The sequence below is a fragment of the Pelodiscus sinensis genome, chromosome 1 (assembly GCF_049634645.1).
Source record: "Pelodiscus sinensis isolate JC-2024 chromosome 1, ASM4963464v1, whole genome shotgun sequence".
NCBI lineage: Eukaryota > Metazoa > Chordata > Testudines > Trionychidae > Pelodiscus > Pelodiscus sinensis.
Window position 1 is genome coordinate 131,322,065 of NC_134711.1, and position 23,704 is coordinate 131,345,768.

General features: G+C 43.6%; 1 protein-coding gene across 1 annotated transcript in view; it reads left to right on the plus strand.

The window, feature by feature from the left end:
- The window catches only part of VWF (von Willebrand factor), a 249,131-nt gene that overhangs the window by 75,253 nt on the left and 150,174 nt on the right, over window positions 1–23,704 (plus strand). The window contains exons 17-19 of the mRNA XM_006128153.4: window positions 646–740; window positions 2,446–2,606; window positions 15,427–15,530. Of these exons, the coding sequence (XP_006128215.2) occupies window positions 646–740; window positions 2,446–2,606; window positions 15,427–15,530 (360 nt within the window). The remainder of the gene's footprint in view (window positions 1–645; window positions 741–2,445; window positions 2,607–15,426; window positions 15,531–23,704) is intronic.

Consider the following 23,704-nt stretch of genomic DNA (forward strand, 5'->3'; position numbering starts at 1 on the left):
AGCATTTCCATTATATTGAAATAAAATTGAAACAACAGATGGCTTATTCCGACTTCTGTAAACCTCATTCCATGAAGAATAACGCCTCTTCCGAAATAGATGATTCAAAATAACTGTAGTGTGGACGCTCCACTGCTGCTATTTCAAATTAGCTCCTCCCCAGGGCCATTCAAACTAATTATTCCCTAGTGTCTCCTGGGGCTTTAAACCAAGGTAGCACATCCACATTGGTGAAGCCTGCTTCGGACTAATTTTGGGACTTCCTGTAGTGTAGATGTGCTTTTTAGAAATAAGCTGTTTCGGGGTATTTCTTCTGGAATAGCTTATTTTGAAATAAGTGTGAAGTGTAGACGTACCCTAAATGAGATGATATACCTACTGGAAGACCTTTGCATAACCCCAGGGTATTTATACTCCTGTTCAATGGAAACGCTGCTTTAAGGGTATACAGTAGGCTTGGGACAGTGTGTGTACAAATTGCTAGTTACAGCCTTGCTACCTTTACATGTTTCATGATGATAATAACAACACAAAAAGTTGCCTTCAACAGTGATGGGACTTTTTTTGTAGATGCTCTAAAAATCATAAAGCAAGTAGAAGTTAAATGCCAGTTCGTTAAATAGAGTCACTGTTCATCTTTCATAGCTATTGTGAAAATGGCGTCATGAGCTGTACTACAAACAGAGTCCCTGGCGCCTTGCTACCAGATGTTTTCTTTGACAATCCGCCACCTGCCAGAAGTCAGTATGCTTTAAAAATTATATTTGTTCTTCTTCTTTTCTACAGTATCTTGTTGCACAGGGTGAGGGGAGGGAGGCCATAGTGATGTGTGGGTGAGTGAAGTGTGTCCATACAACCAGGGCCTTCCATAGAATGGAGTTGGGAGCATTCACATCTTCAGGAGAATCTGGCATCATAGTGGAATGCTGAGCACCACTCCTGATTGGTTCCTAAAGCTTTTACAGCTACCTGCAAAGTTTCCCTTTAGCAAAGGGGATTAAAAGTGATGATCATTTAGGGGTGTTTTTAGCCCCTCCCCCAGCAATGTTCCCCTCTAACATTTTCTATCCAGGTGTAGAATAAAGTTTGTTATATGCACCAAGGCATGTGTGGATAGGGTTGCCTGGTGTCTGGTATTGAACTGGACAGCCCAATATTTGTGCCTTCCGTCCGGTAAAAAAATTAAGAAAATACCGGACACCTAAAATGTCCGGTATTTTCTGTTTGTCCTGAGGCCCAGCTCGAGCGCCCGACAGAAGGCAGCTTGGGACATACTGGGATAGAGGGAGGGGGGAATGGCCCGGGTGGGACTCTGGTGGAGATCTAAAGGGCCTGGGGCTCAGCTGAGAGCCCTAGGCCCTTTTAAATCACCGGCCCTGGGAGCAGCTGCTTTTCTTCTCTCCTCCCCCGCCCCATGTTGGTGGCCCTGGATGGGAGAGGCAGTGCGGTGGCAGGCAGAGAGCTGTGTAGGGTGTGTAGCCTAAGGTTCTGGCATGTCCTTACTCATCTGAGGAGAGCCGTAGAGCATCCAGTGCTAGTCATGCCCATGCTACAGGAGCATGTGCAGCATGCTGCCATAATGGAGAGCACCCTCTTGTCATGCCCATGGATGTGCCAAGCTAGCAGGGAGGCAGTCATACTGGTATAAAATTGATGACCTGATATACCTTATTTCCCTTCCTTCAGTGGCACCACTTACACGGATACAAGCACCTTTCTCTCAGTCTAACTCTGCACAGCTAAGAGGGTTTGCTGTTTTAACTATTCCAGCATAGCTAAAGCAGTACAGCTTTTGTGTGTTGTCCCATTGACTTTCAGTGGGGTTTTTAGAAATGTCATCATCTAGCCCAGGGGTGGGCAAGATACGGCCCACGGGCCGCAACCAGCCCACCAAGCCATTTGATCTGGCCTGTAGCCTGCCCTGTTGCTCCCCCACCCCCAGGCCAATCAAGACCTAAGGGTGGGGGAGTGCGCAAAGTCATTCGCTGTTCAAAGTGGCTGGCAGCTCCCTCCCCCCACCAGGGCACGTGGTGCCTAGAGGGAGCCGCCAGCCATTTTGAACAAAGAATGACTGCGTGCTCCCCCGCCAGCAGGCCCCGATTGGCCTATGGACGGGAGAGCACGTGAAGTCTCCTCCCTCGCCACGAGCACGTGGCACCTCGAAGGAACCACCCCTTCTTCCTGAGGTCCTGTCCCTTTGGGGAGGGGCGGGAAAGTCAGCCTGCAACCATGAACCAACGTTTGTGAAGTGGCCTCCCTGCAAAAAAGTATTGCCCACCCGTGATCTAGCCACTCAGGCATGGGAAACTGGGTCTGGAACCTGAATTCTGCTTTAGTCCTTTCACAGAGCGAACCTTCTGATCACAGCGCTGACAGCTTCCGAGGAACAGGGCTCTCCTTTTGAAATGTTCCTAATCACAGTTGTTTTCATTTTCTTTCTTCAAGTCAAAAGAAGCTTGACGTGTAGGGCACCCATGGACAAAGTGGTCTGTCCTCCGAACGACCCGAGAGCAGAAGGGACAGAGTGTGCCAAGACCTGCCAGAACTATGACTTAGAATGTTTTAGCCATGGCTGCACATCTGGATGCCGCTGTCCCAAAGGCATGGTAAGCAAAATGCGTATTGCCACATAAGAGAGGCAAGTAAAAGCGGATCATTCTGATTTTCTTGCTTTCGCTCTTGCCCAGCCACAGCTCCGCTGCAGTTCAAAACCAGGCGGTTGCCTGCAGTGGCTCCTGGTAACTTAACCATTGTGTGCTCACATTCACATTATGATGCCCGAAGGGCAAGTGTATTGGGGAGGGAAAACTCACAGAGAGCCCCCTACCTAGCACCCTTCATAGAAAGCAGCCAGAATGACTATGCACAGAGGGTATGTCTACACTACCCTCCTAGTTCGAACTAGGAGGGTAATGTAGGCATACCGCACTTGCTAATGAAGCCCGGGATTTGAATTTCCTGGGCTTCATTAGCATAAGCGGGGAGCCGCCATTTTTAAATCCCCGCTGCTTCGAACCCCGTGCAGCGCGGCTACACGGGGCTCGAACTAGGTAGTTCGGACTAGGGTGCCTATTCCGAACTACCGGTACACCTCGTTTCACGAGGAGTAACGGTAGTTCGGAATAGGAACCTAGTCCGAACTACCTAGTTCGAGCCCCATGTAGCCGTGCTGCACGGGGTTCGAAGCAGCGGGGATTTAAAAATGGCGGCTCCCCGCTTATGCTAATGAAGCCCGGGAAATTCAAATCCCGGGCTTCATTAGCAAGTGCGGTATGCCTACATTACCCCGCTAGTTCGAACTAGCGGGGTAGTGTAGACATACCCTAAGACAGTGACTGTGGGGCTCTAGCTGGCTACCTGCAGGGAGGATTTTTTTCCTCCAGTGCCCAGTTACCCAGATGACTTTTGCCTTTCTTTGAAGCATTGGAGATTGGCCAGAGCTGGAGATGGGGACACCAGACAGGGTGGATCAGTATTCTGAGGCAGCAGAGGTGCCTACTTAGAGTTCTCACCCCCACTCTATCCCATCTGGCCTCCTCTGACCCCATTCCACCCCTTCCCTGAGTGTCCTTGGTCCGCCCGCTCTCCCCAGTGCCTTCTGTATGCTGCTAAATGGGGGATCTGAGGGAAACGGGAGGTGCTGATGGGTGCATAAGATCAAAATTATTTTCCAAAGGGGCTCTAGCCCTGTGAGCTACCTGTGGAGCCAGTGCTGCGAAGCGATGCAGAGAATCCTCCTGCTTAGGGTACATTTATGCTTGGCTACAGCTTGAATAGACACACTTATGCGAGCTCTCTTTGCGCCTGCTAAAAACTGAAAGTAGCCGTGGCAGCATGAGCTGCAGAAAGGCCTTGTCATCTCAGGAACATACCCATCCGAGACCGTAGGTGTGATCTTGGGGCAGCTAGCCTGCCCACCCATCCCACAGCTTGTGCTGCTGTGGCTACATTCTATTTTGACCACTTTAGGACAATGAGAACTAGTGTGAATGTGTCTGCTCGAGCTGGGGTTCACACCCCCAGCTCCAAGTGGAGACCTCCCCTTTGAGTCCTGCCTAATGTGCTTTGCTCAAATGCTCAAGGTCCAACTTACCTCTAGTCAGGTTGGAATTTTCCCTTAGGTCACATTGGCAGGTGTTCCAACTTTCTCTGCAGCATGGGTCATGGAGTGCTGGCTTGCACCGTCTAGGTCAGGGATGGGGAATCGAAGGCCCAGGGACTGGATGCGGCCCACGGCTTGTCTCAGTCTGGCCTCCAAAGCTCAGGGCTTCACACACCCCTGCATTGGTGCTCCAGCCCTGCCTCTCATTCCCCATGGGGCTGGAACACACAAAATCTACTAGCCTGGGCCATCTGAGGCTCTGGTGTGGGAGTGGAATGTGGAGTGTCCTCAGTTGGGGGTGGGTGGTGGTGGTTGTTGTTGTTGTTTTTTACTTCTCACTTTTGTGTAGTCCCGACCCCAAAAAAGTTTTCCACTCCTGTATCCACCTAATCAACTCCCTGCCATTGCAGGGGCCTTAGGAGTTGGTGGTGTCACTTCGGTCTTTCCCCCTCTCTGATTGTGTGACTCTCCCAACACAGAACAACGTTGTCTCCCCAGCAATAGTATGCTTTAGTCTAAATTACATCATCTGGCTTAGCGCAGGAGTGTCTGGGTGAAATTCTTTGTGATCATGGGTGGTGGATGAAACTCTGCCTTGGGGAGGCTATCCCCCAGCTAACCCTGCCCCGTCCCCCCGAGGCCTTGTCCCTTCCATCCCTGTCATAGCCCAGCTCACACTGAGGCTGTTGGCTCCTGCCCCACATCCCTAACCCCCCACATTGTGGCTGCTGTTCCCTATCGCAAGCTAGTGCTGCAGCTTCCCTCTGCCCCCGAGTGCCAAGGGACCAGGTGGTATAGCCCCAGGATCCCTGGTCCCAACTGCAGGGTTACTGGGCAGCATGGTCCCAGCTCCACCAGCACTAGAGTGTGTGGGGGGGGGGGGGACAGTTGGGCCTCATGGCCCCAGCCTTCCTGGTCTGGAGCATAGGGAAGCTGAGCAGCAGCAGGAGAGCCGGCCACTTGCAGAGCCAGAAGCAGGACGGGCCTGAGAGCAGAGTGTGGGCAGGCTCAGACTTCCCATGCCTCTGACACCCACCCCCTATGTCAGAGATATGCCGGAGGCCAGACTAGATGGCCTAATGGTCTTTTCTGGCCTTAATCCTTAGGGAATCTATCTGAGTGCTGCTGCTGTCATTTTCAGAGCAGGGGGTAGTCGTGCTGCACAGCCCGTCCGTGCTTGCTCGCTCAGATGAGGAGATGTGGTTAAGGTCTCACTCACCCATGAAGCTGCTAGTGCCCACAGGCCAATGGGGTGGGTTATGGGTGGAACTCATGGTACACATTTTATAGAGGTGCTGTAGGCAATACTTCTGAGCCTACTCCCCCTCGTAAAACCAACTGAATAGTGAAAACATCTATCTGTGTATAACCTATATTACATATGTTGGAAAAAATGTGTTGAACAAATTATTTTCATTAAAACAATGTTCTCAAACTAGGGGCTTTGTTTTGTGATGTCTTGATTTAACTTTCCTGAAAGCTCAGGGACTGGTTAGAACTGCATTTAGAGCAGTTTGAGGCCTTTGAGACATTTGCTTTTAGTTAATAAAGGAAAGCATGTGCACTAATAGATGTTAAAGATAAGGTTTTATAAAATGAGTGATTATATTGAGGGTGCGTCTACACAGCAGAGCTTAACTCGAAATAAGCTATGCAAATTGAGCTACGTTACTAACTTATTTTGAAATAGGGAGCATCTACACAGCACTTATTCGACATAGAGCACTTTTCCTCCGACTTCCCTTATTCCTCCTACAATGGGGGTTACAGGAGTTGGAGTAAGAAGTCCTCCAGCTTGACAGTATTTCGACATTATTTCAAAATAACTTTATGCTGTGTGAACGCGGCCCAAGTTATTTTGGAATAGCGCTAGTTATTTCGAAATAGCGTTGCAGTGTAGACATACCCATAGACTCATAAATTGGTGTATATGCAACTAAATAAACAGTTTGATGAGTACCCATTAGCTCCCACCAATTTCAGTAGGAGCTGAGAGGTACTGAGAACTTTGGGAAAAGGAGGGCACTGATTTAGTTTCCTAAATATGCATTTAGAAGCCCAGCAGTAGGCAACCATTTTTAAAAATGTTGGTCACTACTTCTACCATGTCTCCTAATGCTAACTTCATGTCACTAGAAATTCTGTCAAGCCCCCAACGTTAGTACACACATAAGTAAAAAGACACTCTTCCTCTGGGCACCTAGTGCATCTCTTTCCTAGTCTAAAGCTTCAGGTTTTAGCAGAGTTAGTCTGTAACAGGAAAAACTTAAAAAACAACAAATAGTCTGGTAGCACTTTAAAGACTAAGAAAATATGTAGATGGTATCATGAGCTTTCGTGGGCACAGCCCACTTCTTCAGATGACCAGTTCTGGACATCTAACACTCTAATCATCTGAAGAAGTGGGCTGTGCCCACGAAAGCTCATGATACCATCTACATATCTTGTTAGTCTTTAAAGTGCTACCACACTATTTGTTGTTTTTTAAATATTCTAAAGTGCACAGATTTTAGCCAGTAATATTGAATTCTAGAGCGGATAAGAAAGTGGTTTCCCCTCCCCCTCACAGAAAAGTTTGGGTTTTAGTGAAAAGTTAAAGCCCACCATGTTTTGGCCACAATCCAACATAGTTTGATTCTGGAGGATATTAGTACTTCCTGAGAATTGTAGCACAGGTCCCTCGTGCTCCCATTCTCCCCTCTAGGCTGGCTTCCCTGGTAAACCGCATCTTCCATGATGCATGACAGCCCCCTTCTTAGGCTATGTCTAGACTGCAGGCTTCTTTCGAAAGAGGTTCTTTCGAAAGCATCTTTCGAAAGATCCTCTTTCGAAAGATCGCGTCTAGACTGCAGGCGGATCTTTTGAAAGAGCAATCCGCTTTTTCGAAAGAGAGCACCCAGCGAGTCTGGATGCTCTCTTTTGAAGAAGCCCTATTTACATTGAAGAACGCCTTCTTTCGAAAGAGGAACTTTCGAAAGAAGGCATTCTTCCTCGTGAAACGAGGTTTACCGCCATCGAAAGAAAAGCCGCGTTGTTTCGAAATAATTTCGAAAGAACGCGGCTTGAGTCTGGACGCAGGGGAAGTTTTTTCGGGAAAAGGCTACTTTTCCCGAAAAAACCCCTGAGTCTGGACACGGCCTTAGTGTGACGAAGTGGTGCTCTTTGTATTTCGGTTTGTGATCAAACTATTTTGTGTTTTGCTTGAAAACAGAAACTGTTTCAATTTGGGGCATTTGATTATTCAATGAAAAATTGTAATTTTTCCACAGAAAGATACTTTCTGCACCAAAAAAATAAAAACATAAAAAATAAAAAAAATGGACAAACCTGCTTTTCCATTGAAAAATCTTGACAGTGGAAAGTCCTTGGAAGTTCACTTTATTCATTAGTTTTGAATTCTGTCTAAAACAGTGGCTGACTTCATCTGGAGCAGCCATGTAGATTTATAGGGACCTGTGGTGCCTTTTCTCTTGTAGGTGAGTGTAGTTCTTTTGTCTGTCAGTATTTCTTCCAATGTCATACTAGAACAAACTAGATGGCTTATTACTTCATAATTTCCAGGATCACATTCTCTTTTTTAGCAGATTGATCTCATATTGGCGGATGGTCAGACATTTATATGGCAGATTCTGTTCCAAAATAGAAATGTTTTGTGATGACAGCAACTGAGACTGTGAGCAGCAGCTAGGATGAGGAAATCTCCTTGTACTTCCAGCTGCAGTCTTTTGTGTCAGCAATGAGCAATGCTAGCAATAGGCTCGTTCCAAGTGCACTCTTCTATAGCCATACAAAACTCTGATTGGGAGATGGCACAGCAAAGCTTTCATGAACCAGCTACTCATCTACTGGAATAATTCATTTTCTTCTTTATTAAACCTGTGTTAGGACTTTTTCAGATTTTAAATGCTGAAAATATTCCATTAATTTTCCTGGTTCGGAAGGGGAGAGAGGGGGGATCTTCTAGCATAGAATATAGTAATGTTAGCAAGTGACCCTCCCACAGATTTACAGTTTGAGTTCCTGCAAAAGTTTATCAGAATTACTGTAATCTGCTTGGTCTGCTCAATGGATTTGAGATTTGGGTTTGCTTCCAGGAATTGGTGATGGTTCAGAGTAGAGCTATTTATATGATGAAAAGGGAGAAATAATCATTCAATGGGGAAAAATGCCAACATTTGAAACTGAGACCTTATCTACATTTAAAATTAGTACACTTTAGTGTAGGTATGACATACACCAACAGGAAGGGTTTCCCCATTGGCATATGTGATACACATCCTGGAGTAGCTAGGTTGCCAGCTTAGCACTATCTACACTGACTTGGATTTGGGTTTTCATGCCCTGCTCAACATAGTTCAGTCAACCTATTTTTCTAGCACAGACTAGACCAATATTATTCACAGTGGCTTTATTTAATCAGTGCTACTAAAATAGCTTATTTTTTCAGAACTGGTTGGAGTAATCGTTCAGACAATTACTGCATAAACCTTGGTCTGCACTTGACAGTTATACTGCCACAGCTATGCTGGTTTGGGGTATGAAAAAAAATCTCATACCCAAAAGACACGTCTATGAGGATATCAGTCCCAGAATAGACACAGCTGCATCAATGGGAAAGTGCTTCCGTTGATGTAGCCAATATTTTGGCAGGCCGTGTTTCTGCACGAATGGAAATATCCCCTTCCCTATGCTATGGGGCTATGCTGGTGTAGACTGTGTAGTGTAGACTGACTCTAAGACTCCTACCAGAAGAAGCAGGGTTTGGAGTTTGATGCAAAGTGTCCCCATTGAAGTTGGTGGGATGATTTCCCTGAGTTTAACCTTTGAAGGATTATTTTAAGACAATCCTTTGAAACTTGATAAAAGGAGCTGTCCCTATTTTACCCACTGGATGGCAGTACAGTTCAATCTACTGGTAAAACAATCTGCCAGTAGCTGCTTGCTATCTTGCTCACTTCCATTCTGGCAGGTAAGAAGACCAAGACCCTACATTTTGGAAATGATCCTCGGAATAAGTTAACATCAGAAGACATATTTATTTCATTATAGCCTTTGCCACAGAGCGTATCAGGGCTCAGATTTTTTTTCCCTTGCTGGGAACCTGGGTATAGAAAATGGAAAGGTCTGAGTTTCACTAGCACAGGGAAACCCTTGAAATGTATTGTGTGGGAAGTGTTCACCTGGTGCTAATGAGCAGCAAGACAAAATACCACAAATGTTCTATCAAAAGAGCCTCAGGGAAGATTCATTCCTGATTCTGCGTTTGGCTACCAATTTAGCTTTGTGCTCACTTCAGCCTTCACCACAGGTGACAGGATTTTAGTATTGCTCAGGTATGCCATGTAATTTTATTGGATGCCAGTTTCTTCCCTCCAGAGTGTTCCTAAAGATATGGAAATTGGGATGCAAAATAAGTAATGTGATGAGTTTGGTATTTTCCAGATTAGCAATAAGCATAACTGAGCAAATGCAACAAAAAAGTATTATGAATAGTTTTTTTTTGCAAATTAAGCTTGCCAATTCAATTAAGTGGATCCAAGACCCTTTTAATTCTCAAACCTTCAGGGGAATAATTTGTTTTTTGTAGGAATATCTGTCGGAAGACAAAATATTTTTAATACTAGAGTAAATAAATAATTGCACAAGAAGCTGAAGTACACTTGTAGACATTATGAAAAGGTCTTTTTATTATTTGTTCAATAGATTAATCAGAAAATTACAAGCACTTGAAGATAATTAATGTATGGAAGAGCAAATCCTCTAGCTTTTAAAAAACTAAAGCATTCAATCAAGAAACACAAACAATGCCATCTGGTTATGTGACCAGAGACTCAGCACAGAGAACAAATGCTTACTGCAACACTTGATGATATACACAATGTTGCCCTTAGCGTGGACAACGATGTACTTAAAAATGTGTTAACTGGGTTTACCACAATCCACAGAGCATCCATAGGTTCTAATATGAATTGCTACTTGAACAGATGTGAATAACATATTTAAATAATAAAAGAGGCAGTATGAGCAAGTATTCATTGCATAAACTGGAACTGTTTGCAATTTTCAGATAGGAAAAAATATCTCCTTGGAAAATACGGTTTCATTTAAGTTGAAATTTTCCAGGTGGAACTGTTGATTGAAACATTTTAATTTTTTTCTAATTGCAAAATTCAAATCAAACAAAATAATTTTGAGCTGATAATAAAAAAATATTTTTCTCCATAACTTAAAAATATTAAAATTTTGGGAAATAAGAACGTGAGTTTCATTTGTGCACTTTCCTCCTATATTTTGATTTTCTATTTTGCATTTCCAGATTTTGGATTTCTTACATTTCCTTTTGTTTTTTATGTTCCCCTTTCCCTCTCATTGGAATGGGGGGGAATAACCCCACTTTAAATACAGGAAAAGTGGGTTTTGCCCACGAAAGCTCATGATACTATCTACATGTTTTGTTAGTCTCTAAGGTTCCACTAGACTATTTATTGTTTTTTAAGTTTTTCCAGTTACAGACTAACCCGGTTAACCCCTGAAGCTTTTAAATACATATGTACATTTTTCTACCTTGAAATCATTGGAAAACAGTAGATACATGTGCAAAATCGTGAGGAAAAAAACTGCTCTTTTTTAATTTCTTAAGGCTTTGCCAACTGTTTCCAGGTAGAAAAATATGTTTTTTAAAAAAGTGAAAATAAGGGTTTCCCCATTCTAGTGGAAAAAAGAGATTATATAAAAAGGGAGGGACCAAAGGTTGGATGGGGGACAAAAATCTAGAAGCCCAAAATAGAAAATCTTTTCTTTTTTCAAAAAGTGAAGTGATATGACATTTGAAATTTACAGCTTAAAATTATCATTTTCTTTCACATATGGCAATGAAAATCCACTATTAATTTGAGAGAGCTTTTGAGTAAGCGAGACTGGGTCTGTCCATTTGTTGAACATCTCCTAAACAGTGAGAGCTAGGATCACTAAATTTGGTATATAGCTTCCTCTTATCACAACTTAAAGCAAGGGTTTAGTTGTGTATGAGGGACTGATTTTTCCACCCTTCATGCATATGGTGATGAATAAAAACCGTATGGAAAAGAAAGACAGTATCACAAGCAGGTGAATGGGATTGGCTGGGGGCACCCCCCCTTCCTGGCCTGCCCTACCCTTGAGCCACTACCCACAGGTGACTTTAGGGAGGGTGTGTGTGTGGGGGGGGGGCTGCAGGTCCCCCCATTAATACAAGAACATTGCTGGTGGTTCCCCTTCATCAGAGAGGGAGGAGAAATTTGCACATTTTGCTCCATTCCTCAATCTGGCTGGGGAGTGCAGGGGCAAATGAACCTGGACCTGCCCCATTCGGGGTCATGCACCCCTCCCTCCATTGTGCCCACTGGCACTGTAGTGGCCATGGAGAGGTGCTTCTCACCTGGCCCCAAGCTGCTGTGGTGAGAGAGGGCTGGGGTTGTCCTCTCTCCCTGGGGCAGCCTGCATACTGAATCCTTCATCCCTCAGCCCAGCCCAGAACAATGATTTACATGAAGAAAACAAAAATGAACTGAATTAAGGACCAGAGCAATGTCTAGTTCCTAAATATTTCATTTAGAAAACCCCCAGAGAAAATCTGGCATTTCCACTGGAAAATTTGGAAAGGAGAAGTGAGTTTTTTAAGGGAATGATTTGATTTTTCCAACCAGATCTGTCATAAATTGCTCACTGCAGGTTTGTCTAGTTCTAACTGACTAACTGCAGCACAGAAGTCTCCAAGTATTGGTGAGAGGACTGCCTTCCTGTGCATATTTACTCTAGGAAAGTGCAGTATCTTAGAAAATGGGCTCATTAATATGACAATAGCGGCGAGGAGTCCTATGGCACCTTATAGACTAACTGAAGTGTTGGAGCATAAGCTTTCGTGGGCAAAGACCCACTTCGTCAGATGCATGTAGATCCTAATATCTTAGAAATGGCAACGTACAAAAAAGCCTGTAGGGGAACATTTCAATCTCCCTGGACACGCAATTGCAGATCTAAAGGTAGCCATCCTGCAGCAAAAAAACTTCAGGACCAGACTTCAAAGAGAAACTGCTGAGCTACAGTTCATCTTCAAGTTTGACACAATCAACTCTGGATTAAACAAAGACTGTGAATGGCTAGCTAACTGCAAAAGCAGCTTCTCCTCTCTTGGAATTCACGCCTCCAGATCAGCTACTAGAAGTGGGCCTCATCCTCCTTGATTGGATCCACCTCGTCATTTCCAGCCTGATTCTGGCCTGCATATTTCCACTACATGCATCTGACGAAGTGGGTCTTTGCCCACAAAAGCTTATGCTCCTACACTTCAGTTACTCTATAAGGTGCCACAGGACTCCTCGTCGCTTTTGCAGATTCAGACTAACACGGCTACCCCTCTGATAATATGAGATAAACATGATTTAGCATTTAGTATAAACAAAAACAGGTGGAGTTTAAAAACGTAAGAATGGTTCAGTTGGGTCAGACCAAAGGTCCATCTAGCCCAGAATCTTGCCTTCTGATAGTGGCCAATGCCAGGTGCCTCAGAGGGAATGAACAGAACAGGTAATCATCACCTCATCCCTCCCTTATTACTCATTCCTCTCTTCTAGAGACCCCATCCCAGTTAATAGCCGTGGATGGACTTATCCTCTATAAACTTATCTAATTCTTATCTAGTTCTATCATGGTTAACATATTTTTAAACTTGACTGTGACCATCCTCAGAGCAAAGTTGTGCTTAGAGTCGTGTTAATTAAAACATGTGAGTTGATGTGTTCCAACAGGATGCAATTTCCCAGTGTACATAAGGCCTTTGAAGACACTTTTCTTCATTTCCACTTAAGTGCAAGGGCTTATGGCGAGATGGAACGAGAGAATGTGAGGCTCAATGGGTTGAGGAAAGTGCAGAACAGAACACAGTGAAAACAATTCTGAAGTGGCGGATAAACATGTTAAAGCCTAAAATGCTCTTTTTAGTTTTTAAAAATGCCTTAAGAAATCTTGTACCAAGAATAGGACCTATAAGCAATGATAGGGCCAAATGGTGGATGTTTCTTGCAGATTCCCAAACAGCTGGAACCTTCATCAGCTAGTCAGCCATATAAATCCTACGAGTGCTCGTCCTTAGGGTGTGAGACGGTGTGAACAGCAGCTATTCTCGTTACAGTCCTCTGACTTTTCTTGTGGCTACTTCCCCACGCAACCACGCCCACCCTGCCTTAAGCTGAGAGACTGTTAGTTTTTCTGTGCTAAACTGGAGAAGAAAACTACTGGAGGCAGGACTTCCATGGGAAATTACACTATTTACAGACAGAGGAGGTGACAGGGTAATATGTAGTATTTTTTTTCGGGATGTTACAGATCTGTGACCCATGTTGGTGGGGCATTGGGCTGCTAGATTCAGTATAGGACATAAATATAGAGCTTCTGAACATATGGTTTTGGGTGGAAATTATCAGTATTCCTGAATCCCTAATTCCCTGTTTACAGTTCCAGCTGGATAAGGAACTGTTCGCTCCCTGCCTTTAATAGCTATACTCCATGGCTGTGTCTACACTGGCATGAATTTCCGGAAATGCTTAAAACGGAATACTATTCCGTTTTCAGTTTTTCCGGAAAAGGAGCGTCTACATTGGCAGGCTGCTTTTCCGGAAAAGTCCTTTTTCCGGAAAAGCGTCTGTGGCCAATGTAGACGTGCTTTTCTGGAAAAGAGCCCCGATCGCCATTTTCGCGATCAGGGCTTTTTTCCGGAAAAGACTACTGGGCTGTCTACACTGGCCCTTTTCCAGAACAGTGTTCCGGAATAAGGACTTATGCCCGAGCGGGAGCAGAATAGTTTTTCCGGAATAGCGGCTGATTTTGTACAGTAGAGCATCGTTGCTTTTCTGGAAATTCAAGGGCCATTGTAGACAGCTCGCAGCTTATTCCGGAAAAGCGGCTGATTTTCCGGAATAAGTGGCCCAGTGTAGACACAGTCCATGTGACCAGCCAGTTCTCTGTGGACTTCTGATGGTTCAGGGACCACATTTTTAGAACCTGTGTTTAGTACTGAATACATGGGACCAGCGCTGACCCTTTGAAAAGATTCCAGGTTCTATGACCTTCTGTGGAAGTGCAGGGATATTCTGCTGACTCACCCAGACAGTCAGACCAGAGGGGTCTCAGGTCCAATTCAGAAGTAGGAGGGATGTAAAAGTGATTATTTGACTTTGACGGTTAAAAGTAAGTTTGGGATTTTGCGCTTTGGTGAGGGGAAATATACTGCATTCCAATAAGCCACGGACAAAAGCCAAAAGAAGACAAACCAGATTTTAGCAAAACCAACTCATGATGGTTTTTGCCCGATTCCCTAGTTGAGGGCATTTGCATTGTGGAACAACTGTGATACTTTTAAGAACATGCAGAGAAAAGTAACAGAAATAGCTGAAGGGTCTGGAAAGACTGGTTCCTCAAGAAAGTGATTAAAAGAACAAGTCTGAGCAAATGTGCATGTATTCGAAGAGGGAGAAACTTAGTGTTGTAAAAAGTGGAGGGGCTATAAATACAAATAATGTGTTGACCTTAAGACAGCGAAAAAGTAGGCTGAATATGAAGACATATTCCCCAACCATAAAATGTATTGTCTGTGGAATTCCCTCTCGGGGAAATCCTTCAGCAATTTCAGCAGCTGTCTAGTCCTTTCCACGTTCTCCAGAGTAGAGACAAGGCTGCATTTCATGGATCTATGGCTCTGTCCAGGAGAGTCTTGGCTCTTGGCAGGGCACCATCCTAATCCATTTGCTTTATCACTACTACCGGTGGCCTGAGCCATGCTCTTTGCTTGTGGTCACAGACGCTTTTCTTCTGGGGGTTCCTTTTCAGTATGTGTCCTTTGATTGATAATCAGCTTTAACTCTCCTTCTGGCTTCTTCCTGGTGCAATCATCTGACTCTAGCTTGTCATGCTTAGGATACCTGCCTACTACTTGTGAATAGCTCTCTGCAGGCTTTCCCTCTGTTCCTCATGGTAGCCACATTTTTCCCCTTTATGCGCCTTTACCCCATCCTAGGTGTAGTCTTTTTCTCATTAGTAAATTCTTTCACAGCCTATTTGATTTTACTCCCCTTGTTTTCCTCAGCAATTTCAGCAGCTGTCTAGTCCTTTCCACCTTCTCCAAAGTAAATACAAGGCTGCGTTTCATGCATCTGTGGCTCTGTCCAAATGAACCCTGGCTTTTTTGCTATTGCACCTGCATTTGCTCATGAGTGCAGGTAATTTGCACTATCACATATTCAGGGGCCAAACTGCTGATAAAATGTGTGTCTGTGGTTTTTGATTTTTAGGTACGACATAAAAACAAATGCATTGCCCCTCAGAGGTGTCCATGTTTCCACAATGGAAGAGAATACGCTCAAGGAGAGGCCATGAAAAAGGACTGTAATACTTGGTGAGACATTTACATTGTATTTCAAAGCTGCGAGAATGAGGATTCTTAACATGATGCCCTCTCTTCTTGAGGGAAGTGGGGATGGGAAAGAGGATGCATTACAGCATTGGGCTAATAGTGCTGAGAAGTGCTAGGTGTGATCTTGACCAACACTGCATGATTACACCTGCGTAGGTCCAGAGTATGATTATTTATAGATTCATGGCTATGGGGGGCAGAATGGCCTATAGAATGGAGTACTGGACTGGGACTTGGAGAAGCTGTTATCCAAAAACACAAGAATGGCCATACTGGTTCAGAGCAAAGGTCCATTTGGCTTCTGTTGGAAGACAGGATACTGGGCTAATGCCAGGTGCCCCAGGGAAAATGAATAGAGCAAGTAATCATCAACTGATCCCTCCCCTATGATCCATCTGGAAAACAAAAGTTAGGGACCCTATCCTGGTTAATAGCCACTGACAGACCCATTCTCCATCAATTTACTTAGTGCTTTTTTGAACTCTGTTATAGTTTTGGAATGTCCTTTCTTTTGGATTATTGTTCCTGTCTGCACCAGCTAATGGAGAGCTGTATGATAAATTAAGAACAGGCCGTATATACATAAGAACATGAGGTTCTATTCTTTGCTTTGCCACTGGCCAGCTGGGTGACCTTGGGCAAGTCATCTTACCTCTTTGTTCCTCAGTTTCCCCATCTGTAAAATGCAGATAATGATACTTAACCATCATTTGTAGAATACCATGAGATCTACTGGTGAAAAATGTTGCATAAGAGATAAATGCTATGGTTTATTATCATTACAGTTACATATGTTTTAAGCCTGTAAGGGACCATTATGATTATCTGTTCTGGCCTCATATATAATACAAGCTATAGATAGATAGTCTCACCTATTATTTTGATACTCTGGTGCCTTGCAGTCATCTCCTTAAGCTTCCTCTGTAAGAACTATTCTATATCTATATAAAAATTGTTCATGTTCTATACATAAGATGTGCTTTTTGTCATATACAACTGCAGACAGATAATGTGCCGTTTAGTACAATACACTATCTACTCCTCCTTTCACCTAACACGCAGGAGCTCAGTGTCATCATTCCTGGACTAAATGTCCCTTGTTCGTCCAGAGGAGCCAACAGGATTGTCAGGCCCCTTGGCAATGTGGGGGTGTGGCCTAGCTTTGTGCTTCCAGAAGGGATGGGGCTGAGGCAGCCAGCTCCCAGTGCTGCCTGCAGGATAGCTGCCCTCCCACGCTGGGCCTCACAGCAAGCCAGAATGCATGGCATGGGGTTCTGGAGTGGACAGTGTGGCGTGCCGGCAGCAATTGTAAGCACCTTAGCAGTAGCAGTGGTGGTGGCTGAGAGACCTGGCCGCTTTAGAATCACTGGGCCCTGGAACAACTGCCCCCCTCTGCCAGTTTCCCCCCATCAGTGGGCTTGTGTTCCCCTCAAGCCAATAGGCCATATAGGATTAGGCTTTGCTGTTACCACCATTTAATGGAGTTACTCCATTAGCTCAAGCTTGCTCTTGCCTGTATCCCAACTCACCTACCATAAGAGGCTTGATTTCCAAAAGGGGTGAAGTCCTGGCTGTCGTGGCTAACAGGGAGCTTCTGGCTGCACAGCACTGTTGAAAATCACCAGGCTCACTGAAATGCCTTAGCATAAGGGAATGTGGATTGGATAAATGGATGGTAAGATGGATAGAAAGATGGCTAGAAGGCCGGACCCAGCAGGTAGTGATCAATGGCTCGATGTCAGGATGGCGGTTGTTTTCTAGGGGAGTGCCCCAAGGTTCGGTTCTAGGACCGGTTTTGTTCAATGTCTTTATTAATGATCTGGATTAATTTTGCACCCTCAGCAAGTTTGCGGATGACACTAAGCTGGGGGGAGAGGTAGATACGCTCAAGGGCAGAGATAGGGTCCAAAGTGACTTAGACAAATTGGAGGATTGGGCCACAAGAAATCTGATGAGGTTCAACAAGGACAAGTGTAGAGTTCTGCACTTGGGACGGAAGAATCCCAAGCATAGTTAAAAGCTGGGGACCAACCAGTTAAGTAGTAGTTCTGCAGAAAAGGACCTGGGGGTTATAGTGGATGAGAAGCTGGATATGAGTCAACAGTGTGCCCTTGTAGCCAAGAAGGCTAATGGCATATTAGGTTGCATTAAGAGGAGCATTGCCAGCAGATCCAGAGATGTCATTATTCCCCTTTATTCAGCACTGGTGAGGCCACATCTGGAGTATTGTGTCCAGTTCTGGGCCCCCCACTACAAAAAGGATGTGGACGCATTGAAGAGGGTCCAGGGGAGGGCAACCAAAATGATTAGGGGGCTGGAGCATATGACCTATGAGGAGAGGTTGAGGGAGTTGGGTCTGTTTAGTCTGGAGAAGTGAAGAGTGAGGGGGGATTTGATAGCAGCCTTCAACTTCCTGAAGGGAGGTTCCAAAGAGGATGGAGAGAGGCTGTTCTCAGTAGTGACAGATGGCAGAACAAGGAGCAATGGTCTCAAGTTACAGTGGGAAAGGTCCAGGTTGGATATTAGGAAAAACTATTTCACTAGGAGGGTAGTGAAGCACTGGAATGGGTTACCTAGGGAAGTAGTGGAATCTCCATCCCTAGAGGTGTTTAAGTCCCGGCTTGACAAAGCCCTGGCTGGGTTGATTTAGATGGGATTGGTCCTGCCTAGAGCAGGGGGCTGGACTTGATGACCTTCTGATGTCTCTTCCAGTTCTATGATAAGGGGATGGTTTGAGAACATGATCTTGGTGACTAATTGACCATTTATTATCAGTGGGAAATAGGTCAATGGAGGGATGATAGGAATTACTATAGAGAACTTTCTGGGTGTCTGGCTGATGAGTCTTGCCCACATGCTCAGGGTTTAGCTGATCGCCATATTTGGGGTCGGGAAGGAATTTTCCTCCAGGGTAGATTGGAAGAGACCCTGGAGGTTTTTCGCCTTCCTCTGTAGCATGGGGCGCACATCACAGCTGGAGGATTCTCTTCATCTTGGGGCCTTCAAAGTATTTGAAGGCTTCAATATCTGAGACATAGGTGAGAGAATTATTCTAAGAGGGATGGGTGAGATTCTGTGGCCTGCACTGTGCAGGAGGTCAGACTAGATGATCATAATGGTCCCTTCTGACCTTAAAGTCTATGAGTCTATGAGCCTCACTTTAGGCTTCTAGTGTTGAAAATCCTGGTGTTGGAGTGAGCAGTGCATACCTGGTATTGTAGCAGCAATAGGCTGGGGACAGTTTGTATCAATTTGCTGTTACTGAGGATCCGTAGCTCGGTGTGCCTTAGCTCTAATAGTACAAGGAGAAAAAAGCAGGTGGCACCTTTTAGTGACTAACAGATTTATTTGGGCATACGCTTGTGCCACAGGACTCCTTGCTGTTTGTACAGATACAGGCTAACACGGCTACCCCCTCAGACTTAGTACAAGGGGAGCTACAACTATGGCTGGCCCATCCTAAAGTGGGAAATGACAGTAGCGTGGTCAGTGGTGTCAAGGGTCTAGTCTGCCTGTCCTCTGTCATTTAGGCAGGCTGGGTGTAAACTAATGCATTTCAGTTTCAGCCCATACAACTTTAACCTACTGCACCCTCTGCTATTTTAGTGGCAGGCCTCGTCTACACATAAACATGCACCAGAAAGAGACATCAGATTTAATTCACACCTGTTAATCAATGTGAGAACATATTTATTTTGAAATACGAGGATATTATTTTAATTTTCAGTTGGTAAATTGAAGAAGGACATTTTAATTCCTAAATAATTATATCCTCAAAGGCTAGGTCTATACTATACCCTTTTTTCGGAAAAAGCTACGCAAATTGCGCTCCACAGTTGACTGGGCCAAATGGCAGAAAAGCCTCCTCTTTCGGAGGAGCCCTTATTCCTCATAGAACAAGGTATACAGGGCTCCCCAAAAAAGCATGTTTACTCTTCCTCAAAATAAAGCAGAAGAACAAACGCATTCCCTGGACATGGCAGAGTTTTTCCGGGATACCTGAGGTATCCCGGAAAAACCCACCAGTCTGGACGTACCCAAACTGACTCATGCTGGAATAACAAATGCTGTGACTTAATAGCCAATGTTGTGACTTTGCAGCAAATTTGTGTGGAGACTTCCCAGTAGAATCCTCACCAAACTCTCAGGGCTCTTTAATGCTAACACACCTACAGGATTCCTTTCCTTTGCCTGTTCTGGATCTTGGTTTAATAAGCAGCTGCAATTTTATAATAACCAGGGATCCTAGTTTCCTGTGATTAAAAACAAAACAAAAACAAAACAAAATTTTCTGATTAAAATAGCATAAAAATCAGTATTTTTCCATGATTAAAATAAAATGTTGAGCAGCAGTTTCCCTAGTCACTAAATATATAAATATTGATATAATACAATTTACAAATTTAAGCAAGTTTTGAGGCCTACAAGTGTCATCAGTTCTAACAAAATAATGTTCAGAAAGTAATCCAGTCACAGTGCAGTATCTTTACTGTTGTTGATGTCTCTGCTGTATCAGCTTCATGTTTTTGTTTCTTTTCATTCAGTTTATATTTAGTGCTTTTGATGTGTTTTGCGATTGTGTGCCTTTGAATATAGCCTACAACCTTGCAGCATACCATAGAGAACAGCATGTTACTATCAACGAGAAATTTGTCCTTTCTGAACTCGGTGGCATGGTCTTTTGGAGCAATTTTTAATGTTTTTGGCATCTTTTCTTAATGTTAATTACTCATGTCTGGAGGCTGAAGTGAAACTTGAAATGAATTAAAACACGAACCTTTATACACAATTGAATAATCTCTTTATGCCAGAAGCAGTTTATTGTAGTATGGTTAGCTATGTAAATTTTAAAGTGCATTAAAAATTCAACTGCAAGAGTGGGAGGTTGTATGCATTAAGTGACACTGGTATTTTCAGAAAAGTTTAGTTAATAGTTAATCTGATTTTATTTTTTCTTAAACGCAAAAAACTAAAGATTCTCTTTAACAACACACATTCTGTGTCTGTCTGTGGCAAATGGATTTCTTGGATTCCTGGTAATAAAGTTAAAAAGCTGGGCATTAGCTCACAAGCCCATGTACACTGTAATTTTTGTGTTCCCTGACACAATTAACAAATAGATCCATACTGCAGTGGAAAGAAGACCAACGCAAGCTAAGTCATAATACTTTCAAAAGCAACTAAGTGAGCGAGGAGCCTGGCCCATTTACTTTCAGTGAGACTTGGCTTTTAAGTGCCTAATCATATTTCAAAATAAGAATTAGGCTCAAGTTGTGTAGGCATTTTTTTTAAATTTTACACAAGACTGTTTACTGCCCAACTTTGTAGCAGCTTTTCTGATTCAGTTTCAAGTATGTTGGATAACATCAGCTCCCCAACAAAGATTTTTCTTGTAGGGGCTTTTAAACCACAGTGATTAAACGCTGTTGTTTCTATAACAGGCATGGTCTTACATTCCTAATGGATGCAAGTTAGATTTGAACCCAGTCTCTTGTAGCCTCTATGTGTGTTATTTGTATGAAAATATGGACCGTTTCATAGTGATTCCAATATTGTAGATTTGGAACATTATGCTTGGAATGCGAAGGTGAAGGAGGGAGGTTTTTTTTTTTAAAGAGTAAAACCTGCTTTTATGCTTCTGTTCATAGTAATCTGAGTTGATTTAGGAGGTCAACTATATTGAGGCAGTAATTCCGCTATGCAAGAGGACAGCATTGTGGATTTTGTGTTGTTTTGAAAATCTATTGTCAGAATTCTACTGCCTGAGTTTTGCCAGAATACAGTGCATATGGTGACTTCCATAGTAATTTAATTTATGTTCAGTCATTTTTGAATTTTGTAATCATTTTTACAATATGCCACATTGGTCCATTCTTGCAATATTCTTTTTTGCTTCAGATGTGGTATTTGCTAAATTGTAGTGATGAAAACGATCCTCAAATGTACACCCACCCACACACATACTTCTTTGCTAAAGTGAAGAAAGGTGGGAAATGCGACACGGGCAGTTTTTTCCACTAGAGTGAAACTTTTCATGTTTGCATCTCATTTCATTATTATTTTTTAGGTAAAATTGGAAAGCAAGCTCTAATTTTATGAAACAGAGTTTGAACAATATACTGGGCTTGTAAAGTTGCTTGACAACTCTCAGCAGACATCAAGTTAAGCATCAGTTAGGAATCAATATGAAAAATTACTATCACTCCGAGACCATCCAAGAATAGATAGTCTGCATTTTGGAAGTGAAATCCACTTTTCATTTGTTTTCACTTTTTATACTGCTATTGAAGGAGTTCTCAGTCTCAGTTGTTCTTAGCCAGATGTAGACATCTGCAAACACAATATATGAGCCAGAGGTGTCAGGTTTGGCATTTACATTCATCTTGACAAATGGGAGACCCTAGTTCATGAGCAACAGAATGGCTCTAACCCTAAGTCAGTGGCAGACACTTTGTTATGTTATGTGCTGGAAAATCAGTACTGTGCTTGAGCTTGGGGCAAAATCTGGATTAATCTGTTTGAAGCATGAGACAGTAGAACCATACTTGTCTGATCTTCAGAGAGGTAGCTGAGTTAGTCTGTAACAGGAAAAACATAACAACAAATAGTCTTGCAGCACTTTAAAGACTAAGAAAACATGAAGATGGTATCATGAGCTTTCGTGGGCACAACCCACTTCTTCAGATCAATGGAGTTATTAAATTCCAGTTTTGAAATAAATACGGGGGTGAGGGAGAGAAGGAAAAAAAGGGAAAGAAATAGTCAATTAGAATCTCCATACTACATGAAGCTGATAGAGAAGTTGCAAATTGGTCTTAAGTACCCATTGTTTGATTTGTCATTAGCAGAGCTCGATAAACCGCCGCAAAATCCACTCGCCAGCCCCACACTGCGCATGCGCCAGACCCGCATGGAGAATGCACGCGCCGCCGGTGAATAGGGCGACCGGCTGAAATCATACACTGATTTGTCAAGCCCTGGTCATTAGGATGTGGAATGTAGTGGGCCATCCAGCCAATGTGTTTATTCATACCTTTGTGATAGGAATGAAACCTGCAAATGAAGTTAAGTTCCAAGGCTTCCTTGTGTATTTGGCTTGTGGAATTGGTCTGACACAACACGGTGACTTTGAGATCCATTAGTGAGTGCCCAGACAAGTTAAAATCTTCCCCAACAGGTTTGTGTGTGTTGCCTTTTTGGCTATCTGATTTGTGTCCATTAATTCTTTCCCATAGAGACTGTCCAATTTGGCCAATATCCATGGCAATGGCGCATTGCTGGCATTTGATGACATAGATCACATTAGTGGATGTGTAGTTAAATGAGCCTCTGATGTGTTTTAATTACTGGCCACAAATCAGATATCTGAAAAGGTAACACACAGAAATTTGTTACAATGGGTACTTAGAGAAGTTGGAAATTGTTCTTATCAACTTCATGTAGCATGGAGACTCTAATTGACTATTTCTTTCCCTTTTTTCCCTTCTCTCCCTCCCCCCATCCCCTGTTTATTTGGGTAGTCTGGATGCTCCGTGGTCGACATCAAAGGCATTTGTCGACCTCCCAGCTATGCCTCCTGGGATGAGGTTTACCTGGGAGGTCGACAAATGCTTTTGATGTCGACTGCGGCGTGTCCAGACTACCGCGCTGAGCCGACAAACAGCTGATTGGCTCAGCGCAGCAGCCATTTAAATTTAAATGAAGCAGTGATCATTTAAATTGCCGCTTCATTTTCCTATGCCGGGTAGCCTAATCTACATGCCTCTGTCGTCAGTATGTGTGGGCTGTGCTAGGTCAGGGAATCTGAAGCTCAACTATATCCTAGTTTGGTTTGCCCATCATGTTGGGCAAGACAGCCCTGGTCAGTTTCAATGACATCCCTCAGAGTATTGTTCTGTGAGACTATGAGGTAACGTCTCAAATTGCTGGGTCAGATAAAATACCATTAAAAACGAAATTCATTTAAGAATAGAGACTTTTTTGGACAGGGATGGTATTATACTTAAGTAATACAATCTGAACAAAAACCATTGGCAGACTGAATTACAGGCCTGGTTTCTTGGTCCACAAACTTGGTCACTAGAGTAAACAGAGTAAACATATGTCCTCTGGCATCAGTTTGATATTAAATCTACTACTATTTTGGCTTGCTATGA